General features: G+C 33.0%; 1 protein-coding gene across 3 annotated transcripts in view; it reads right to left on the bottom strand.

Annotated features, from left to right (window-relative positions):
* Positions 1-9,374, bottom strand: part of SYT1 (synaptotagmin I) — a 212,492-nt gene that overhangs the window by 129,916 nt on the left and 73,202 nt on the right. For 2 of the 3 annotated variants that reach the window (XM_012656340.1, XM_012656342.1), the window contains 2 exons: positions 4,819-4,941; positions 1,149-1,316 (listed from right to left, as the gene is read on the bottom strand). In XM_012656340.1, the coding sequence (XP_012511794.1) occupies positions 1,149-1,316; positions 4,819-4,941 (291 nt within the window). The remainder of the gene's footprint in view (positions 1-1,148; positions 1,317-4,818; positions 4,942-9,374) is intronic. The other variant, XM_012656341.1, reaches the window with a different exon arrangement.

Consider the following 9,374-nt stretch of genomic DNA (forward strand, 5'->3'; position numbering starts at 1 on the left):
ATTTTTTCTTTTTATGTTTTGTGGTATATCAACCACAGTGATTAGCTTTTCATAAGCTGGGTATTTTCAGAATGTTTTTACTGCTACTCTAAATTAACCGGGTACAGAAAACCTGTAGATTTTAAATAAGATTACTGACAAATACATTAGGGACTTTGTCTTGAAAACTCAAAAATTTTAGAGTGAATAAAGACACTGCTACTTTTCAGAATTGAAAACAAGGTTTGAGAAAATGACTCATGCCCTGAGTTTCATAAATTTATTTCATAACAGAATGTTTGCCAACATGAGGCACATGCTATTGCTAAGCCTGGTTGATAGATAGGATGATTTTGAATCAGCCTGCTGGCACATTCAGGCATTTAATTTTTTAAGAAATGTATTGTTCTAAATAACGCATTTAAAATTTTTTCACATATTAGAGATATTCACCAAAGAATTGTTTTTATGAATGACTTCAAGCCAAGGGCTACCAAGATCCCTGAGGCCTGTAGGGAATGTTTTTATATGGACAAGTTATTATATGGACAGAGTCTCTCTTTGTTATTGTTTGTCAACTGAGGTGTCTCAACAAGATGAAGAATATCAGGGAAGAGCCTAGAGTAAAGGAAAAAGGCTGTAAATGCAGTAGAACAATATGTTCATATTCTTTTTATTGATAAGTTAAGAAGAATGGTTGTAAAGTGCTTACACACAGAATTTTGCCCCTGTATACATGGAATTTTGCAACAACAGTAATATCTATTTGTACCATTTAAGCATTGGAACATAGCTTACTTTATTCTGTGATTGCACTGCGGTTTTACCTATTCTCAGGAACTTTGAAACTCAGACAAATGATGATTTCATTCCTTTGGCTTTATTTTATAGAGGGTCCTCAGTTTTCAGATGTGACTATGACACCCTCATCGTGTTCCAGTCCATATTCCATAGTGAAATGACTGAGCTGAATCCTACTTTGACCACATTGAAATGCATCATAGAATCCTCACTAGACCAAAGATAAGAATTTCAGATATTCTGAATAGATTATTGTGAGTCCCTGAACAAGAATTCACGTTTATGTCTATGTATGTATGTGTCAGGATAAGATCGGTCTCTTATCTAAAACAACAAAGGAAAAGTTATAAGTAAATATAAAGAAATACCTTGAAAGTAAATTGCTCATTGAAGACAGGATTAAGGGTTTTTCGGTGGACTTTTGTCTCAAATTTCTTCTTTTTATCGGGCAGCAGAAACACTTTCACATAAGGATCAGATGTGCCCCCCATGTCTAAGGCAGGCAGTTCAGCAGCCTGGATGATCCCTACGAGCAGCTGAAATAAATGACAGCAGACAGCACACACAGACATTAGTGGACATTTTGGAAAAGATCAACTTGTTCACAAGGCTGTATATTGTGATTTCTCCCCCTTCCTCTTTCCTTTTAATAAACTTCTACTCTCTTATGAATTTGAACACAGAAGGCAAATGAAATGAGCTATAAAGTCTTCAGAAACCCAATTATGACAGATGCAGGCTCTGGGAGGCCTCGTTTTAAGTGCAAAAGAGGCTTTTAAAAGGTGCCTGATTACAGTTAAATATGGAATTCATATTTGCAAAAGAGTTGCAATCAAATAACTTTCCAGTTGCTAAAAGCCCTCGTGCATTGTTTTTCTTTCCAAGGCATGATTTGTAAGTGGAAATAAATTGTTAAACAATCACTAGTTTGTAATTATAAAGTAGGAAATTTTTATTCATTACCAAAGCCTCAGTCAGACCAGCTAGATAGAAATTTCTTAGCAGTTGGGTAGAGTTTTGCGAATAAAAAAATAAGATTTTCCAGTTTCTATTATATTTGACCTTCACTTGCATGCTGGCTACATTTATTTTAACTTACAGTAGAATGATTATCTATTAAATTCTGTGTTTAAGTGTACGACATGGAGTTAAATGTAATTTCAGCTTCATAGAGAGGAAGGGTAGGTTACAGATACGGTTTTTAAATGCTAAGTAACTATGCTTCTGTTTTTTTCAAATACAGCAAAAATATCTGCATTTCCTCAAGTCTGTTTTTTCATTGATACATTCCTAAGCTTTATTAGGAATATTAGAGTATTATGGTATTAATAATTTTGAAAATAAAAGATCAGTGTACTTGGACTATTATTGATACTCTTCCATCACAGATTTTGTGTCAACAGACTGGTTTAGATCCATACGGGAAAAAAAGATAGAGTTTTATTATTATTCAAGGTATATACTATTCAGTAAATGCAGCCACACCATAGGTCTTCACATCAGAGCCTGAAAATTTGAGTCTGTGACTTTTAGCTGATAGTGTGAAAAAGCAATTCACCTTAAAAAAAAAAAAAAAAAAAAAGTCACAGCCATTTTCTGTGAAACTGACCCACCCTGTTTTTAAATGCATTTTGTCTAGTTGTCTCATTTTTTAACCTGGACTAATACCCTGAATGATTATGTTGTTTCCATTTTAATGCTTCAATATCTTTTTTGTGGCATCATACAACAGTAGCAATAAGGGTGCTAGATTGTAGGTACACAAAACACAGACAGATGGTCAAAGAATAGCTAAAATAGGCATCAGATTATAAAGACATGATTAGTAAAGCAAACAGTCTGTCTCTTGGTTTGCTAAATTGGTATTTGCCTTTATGCAGCAATGGCATAAGCAATATTCTATTTCCTCTTTCTCACCTTTTGTAACCAATTTTCTTTTGGACAGGGAAAACACTAGAGATATAAAGTCTTTAAAACTAGATGATTATGTTTTAGAGATTTTTGGATATTTTTTAACAAAGAATGAAGTTTCTTCTTCCAACCTCTTTCTGACTTCTACCTAAGAGATAAATATCACATTTCTCTCTATCATGAGAGCTTCTCAATTAGAGTGTTTCAATGTTATCTTTTAGTTTTGGTAAGCAAATGTGTATCTTCATTAAAACTTTATCTATGAAATTCCCCAGTCTTTATCTTTCCTGCCTCATAGGAATCATTTTATAAATCAAATTAGCTGAGAACATTTGGAAAAATCAATGCATATTAAAAAAATGTCATCTGATAGAATCTTCTAGATTCTCAGACTGAAATACCTTTTTAGACTTGATAGCTTGCTTGCTAGTAAAAAATTCAGTGCTATTTATTTTCTTAAAGATACTACTCTATAAATACTAAGTAAAGCTAATTTAGAAATTCAAAATCGTGACTAAACAGGATGAGATACCACTGGATTTCCACTGGAAAAAATGAATGGAGGATAAATTAGGAGAAAAATACTGGATGCAAATGTAAAGGTTGGGTAAATTTTTGGAAAACAAATGTTAAGATAACATAAGTTAACCCTGACCTTTCCTAGAATATAGAAATAAGAGATTTTGCTCCCAATCCAGTCTTGATGCTCAAATTTTGGTAGAAGTGATAGAAATGACCTCACATGCCACACTTAATTAACTATAAATGATATACCTATAAGCCTATACAAATCTGTACCTATACAAATCTGCCCCTGTATACATGGAATTTTGCAACAAGAGTAATATCTATTTGTACCATTTAAGCACTGGAACATAGCTTACTTTATTCTGTGCTATTCTGAACATAGCTTACTTTATTCCTATAACCCAATATGCAGCTTTCTAGAATGTATTATGACATAACTAGCTAGGGCTGTAATGAAGCTGATCACATAAAATTATTGTCAATATAACAAAGCATATTTATATATGTCCTTCATGAGAAACCCTCTGGAAACTTCAGAAAGTGAAGGCATTATTTGAACTGTCGACTCCTAAATACGTCACAGAATTTCTGCAACTGTTAATACTTAGAGCTCTCACAGAGTTACTCACTTTGGATATTAGTTATCAAAGATGAATATTAGTGTTTGATCCATTCATTTATTGTTCATTCCTTATCAAACAGGAAATCATTAACACATGCTGCATTAGTAGTAATTGCCTTTATCTGTTCTTTTTTGGCCAAAAAGATGAATGGATCAAAACAAACTGGAGAGATTTAAAACTCACCTACTTGGAGAAGGGCTATGTCTTGCAGATTTTTAAGAACTTGAACCCTAACATAGCCAATTCCACTAATTCTTATCTAGTTTTTTAATTTTTTTAAACAATTCAGAAAGTAAAGAAACATTCTTATCAATGACATGGATCCTAGAAGATCGTTGAATGTAGAAAGATTTTTAGCAGTTATGTTTGAGCTATCTCTATAACAGGCAGTCAATAAATGGTAGCTAATATTATCATCCATCTAGTTGGCACCTCATGACTTTTTGAGATATTCAAGCAGGAATGCTTGTTTTGCTACCTTCTGTTCCTTGTCACTTTTTGGGCAGTATTCATTGGAACTAGAAATCAAGCTGGTCTTCCTATTTTTCTATAATTGCTATCTCATTAGCAATGAGAGTTTCATTTAGTATCATGATATTATATAAGGCACCCCTGCCTTTAAAATCTATTGACTGTAGTCAATTTTTCATCTTTGATCGTTCCAGCTCAGGATGAGGGGTAAGGTTGTGGCTGGGAGCTCTCAGAAGCAGACTGAGTGCTTCTAGTTAATTTATATTCTGTCTGCCTGCTGAAAGTGCCATAAGTAGATGTAATCTGTTGAATACTGTGAATTCTAATTACCAGAAGTTAAATTAGCAAGTAGGGGACTGCCTGTACTTAGAAATTATTTCATCAATAGCTTTGATAATTGCATTTTCCCCTTGCAGCAAATGAAATAAGTTAAGAATTTTGCTGCACTTTCTACTTGGTAATTTCAGAAAACGTAATGGAATTAGAAGACATTTCCCCCTCAGACCTGGTTATTCTGGAAATCATAATCCAGTGAGTATTGGAGTTTTCCCAGTTTCTCCTCTTCTTTGGGTTCTTCTTTTTCTTCCCCATCAGTCAATCCAGTTTCAGCATCATCATCCTTAAGGGCCTATGAGTAGAAAAATGGATTGTATATGAATTCAAGTGAATTTTCATTGAAACCCAAATTAAACTGGGCCTGTAGTTATACTTCCAAGCTGTTAGAAGCAAGCACTAAGATGCTGGAAATTTGTTTGTCTGACACACATTCACATTTGCTGCTTACATATTTTTTAAATTCCATTTGTGCACGGAATTTTTTTCCCCAATCAGCAAGCAACATGGAAGCAATGGAAGAAGCCCCTCAGAATATTGCAAGCAAAAAATGTATAATTGTTGCAAAGAAAATGTCCACTTGGTGTTATATTTGGCTCTGATACAACTGCCTCTTTTGGAAGAAAGTGTGATAAACATGCTATTAACCAGGCCAGGTTTCACATTCATGTAGTTTAAAGAGATGCTCAGCATCATATAAAACATTGCTACATGCAGTGGAGTAATTTGCATAAAATGCATGGCCTTTTGTTGCCTTATTTCCTATGACAAAGATAGTTGAGTAAGTGATCCTCAGAATATTTTAATTCCCTGTGTCTTACATATACATTTATAATGATTATGGAAAGAGAGGGAAAAACATGCCACCAGCAAATCCATGTTTAGATAAAAGTTTACCCCACTTCCAGTTTAAGTTTACCATTTTATTTTCATAGCAGCTCCACAGAAAGCTAGGCTGAATTAAATTGATCTAAGAGTCTATTTGATATCAAAAGATAAAACAAATTATGTTTACAATCTTGTCAAAAACTCAAATCGGTATAAAAATTCATGTTGCATTAAAGAACAAAATCAATTCTATTGAACTCTTGAAACTGAGTCTGACAAAGTGAATATTCTTTATGACCTAAAACTTAAGTGTAACATAAATTGAAATACTAGAAAGCTCATTACCTTATAAGATACATTCAAATGCTCCTCTTTTTAAAAAATCAAATATATAATGTATTTCCCTAGCAGGCAAAAATTTTGCTAAAAACATCCAAGGTTATAAATGTTATAAATATTTGAAGCTTTGTTTCTGGGGATGTAGTCTTATGGCTTTAAATAATTAGAAAAATTAATTAGAAATCTATACACAGTTGTTATTCAAAATTAAAAATAATAAAGAGTTACATTTTCCTGATCCCTAGTGAGGCTGAAAAATTGAAAATCTTTATATTAACCACTTGTATTTTTTCTTCTGGGGACTACCTGTACATATCCTTTGCTAATTTTTCTATTATATTGTTGGCCTTTTTCTTATTGATTTGTAGAGGCTCTTTGTATTTTAGTGGCCTCAACTTTTTTGTTGTTGTTATATGTAGCAAATATTGTCTCCTAGTTTTTGGTAATGGCATTTTCATTGCCTTTGTGTGTGTATGTGTTACTGTGGAATCTCACTGAAAGCAAGGTAGACATACTATTATAGTGATGGGCGGTTTTATTTCTCTGACAAAGTAATCTTGATTGTTGTCACCTCTGAAATTGAATCTGAAAATTCTCATGGAACTTAAATGCAATAAGTATAACCAGGCTTTATGTAGGCATCACAGTCATCAGACTATAGCTCCACCACCCTCTACCCCCACCCTCCAGACTACGTGCTTTTGTTCTCTGCTGTATTCATCATTCTCAGGAAGGAGAGTCTCTGTTCAATCACCCACTCCCACAGAGACCTCCAGTGGTGCTTCAAAATGGCACCCTCAGTCCCTGAATTTATAAGATTTTCCAATTTGGTTACATCCAGTTAACTTCAATTTGATTCTAAAAAATTGAGACTTGGATGCATCACAGATTAATAGCACTCATTCGGGTGGGAAGAACACATAAACAGAGTTGAGCTGTTGTCAGAGCTGCCTCCTCTTTTGTGCTTCTTGAAATTTCTCAGGAGCTGACAATAGATTTGGAAAATTGAAAGTTACCATTATTACATACATCTATGTAGAAACATCTTCAAATTTGGTTAGCCACACACCATTTAATTTAGAAAGGTTAATTTATGCTTGTCTGTGAATATTAAAATGTTGGTTTACTGATAGCCAAAGGCAGAAAGCAACAGAAAACTATTTAAAAATTTGTATTAATCTTTTAATTTGAGGGCAAGGGGTCACTAAAGGGAACATGTACTAATAAAGTGACGAGACTACTGAGCTTTAGGCAGTGGAATCCTATTGCCCTTTCAAAACCTTAGCTATGTGTAAGTCTTTAACACTGTCACAGAAGATATGCTTAGAAAATTGCAGTTTAGGTAATTGCCTCTCTGTAAGGTTTTAATTTTTAAAAAATAATAGCAAATTATTATTTTAACATGTAGCTCTGTCTGAAAAATCTGCACATCACTCTATCATTATAATAAAAAAATTGATAGATTAAAATACCTTTTCAAAGGTCTCTTTTGGAACTGACAATTTATGTATCATGTATCAGCCAGTCCAATTTGAAGTAGCTGAGATATTAAATCTCCTTCTCCCTAAGTGGTTTTTGCTTGAATGGAAGGTGCAGGACCATCTCTGCAATTATTCTGCATAAAATATAGCTAAATTTTTGATAATTTCTCAGTGCCACTGTTCATCACTAAAGTGATTAAGTCTATTCCTGTCCCAAAGGCTGAACTTAAGCAAGACATTTTCTGTACCATCACATTAAATTCAGACCTATTAAATCAGTAGCTATTATAATATCTCGAGAGCAATATTTTTCCCTCCATGGAACAAAATTTGGAGGAAAAAACCTTCTAAACCCAGCAGTTCTGAGGTTTGATAAATTGCAATAGAAAAAACTGTGTTGGGAACATCAGACCCTATTTTAAATTTCAAAGATTTAGAGTGCTTAGTTCACACTCATCAGAAGGAGCATTTGTTCATTCTCAGTTACATTGTCCAGCTTTGGATTTGATAAGGCACACTAAAAAGGTACTGCAAGGGATTGAATTTTCTTTCTATGTCCATCAGTTTTAAACTTGAGCTTTCTAATACTGTTTAATCTGTCAGCAATGTTTAAAATGAGAATAATTCATCTTTAAAAAAAAATCAATTTAGTTCAGCCTCTTGATGTGTGTCAGAATGGCATACCCTCAGCTGTGGAGCCCCGGCTCCCAGGCCACTAAATGTATCTGAGCATTGACTAGGGATGTCTAAGCAGCAGAGGAAACCTACCGCAAGGGACAGTCCAGAACAGTCATGAGACACAACACAGATAAGGAGGACATAGAAGGAAGAAATAAAAATTAAAATATCCACACACATTAGTGAGAACCATGGAGAAATGACCTTTCCAGACCTATGATTTTGCAAGTTGATATTTTTCTTCTGTAGGTTCTCAAGTTTTAAGGTATAAAAAGAACCCTTAAATATATATCTTATGCAGTATAAATAACTATCGGTAGTTTCTGTAGTCATTGCAGAACATTTTAAAATTCTTCCTTTGTTATAAAACCTTATTATAGTGATATGTAGTCATGAACACTGAAATCGAATTTCTGTGAGTTTGATGTGAATTGAAATGGTAAAAACTTATTGATTGCCCTAGAGCCTGTATATCTTAAGAAATCATATCTAAAATGCCTCTCACATTTGTTTTTAAATGAGAGAGGCATAAACTAGTTTTGTCTTTCCCATGTTCACTCTAATAGTCTTAAGATATTTTGAAAATATAATTAAGAATAATTTTTATTTATACTATTTTGAATTTGGATGATCTGATGATCACTATGTGACATAATATCCTTTTAAAATTTGCACATTTTATCTTGCTTCTTTAGCCTTCATAGAATGATAGAACCCATTATAAATTACTTTTTGGTCTGCTTTGAAAGTTGCATAAGATATTGTTATATAAATGTTTATCACTGAAGTCTTTTTACTTGTCCAAATTTTCTGTACATTTAATAATAATTTAAAACTAAGACCTAGCTAACATTCTATGTAGACAAAATAATCTACTTAGAATGATTAAAAAATTTTTTGGGTAGTTGAAATTCTAAATAATCTGCAACAATGGATGATTAAAAACTATTGCTGGACTTAGTATTTTTTTATTTGATTCATTTTCTCTGTCTCTCCCCATCCAAAAAAATAGGTGATCAATGAAAAATTATACCATCAATTCTTTATATTCGAGATCTTGGTCATTTATCCATGTCATAACAGGGGTAATAAACACTACCACTATGCTATCAATTACAGTCTTACATCATACAGAACAAATTCCACAAATAAAAATATACATTTCTTATCCTAGGAAGAAATGCTACAGTTATCATTTCACATCATTCAGTATTTTTAATTGTTAATTCTAGAACACAGAGAATCTACATTTGAATTTTATGGTAACTACGAAAATGACAGTATTCTGTTTTTAAGTTATTTTCACAATATAGCTAAAATTAACATGCATATTATTTAGTCCATATCCATCTAGGAGATTAATTTCATGCTTAATCTCCCAATAAATTGTTTAGAGAAATCT

This window comes from Propithecus coquereli, unplaced genomic scaffold, assembly GCF_000956105.1.
Source record: "Propithecus coquereli isolate 6110/MARCELLA unplaced genomic scaffold, Pcoq_1.0 Scaffold50, whole genome shotgun sequence".
NCBI lineage: Eukaryota > Metazoa > Chordata > Mammalia > Primates > Indriidae > Propithecus > Propithecus coquereli.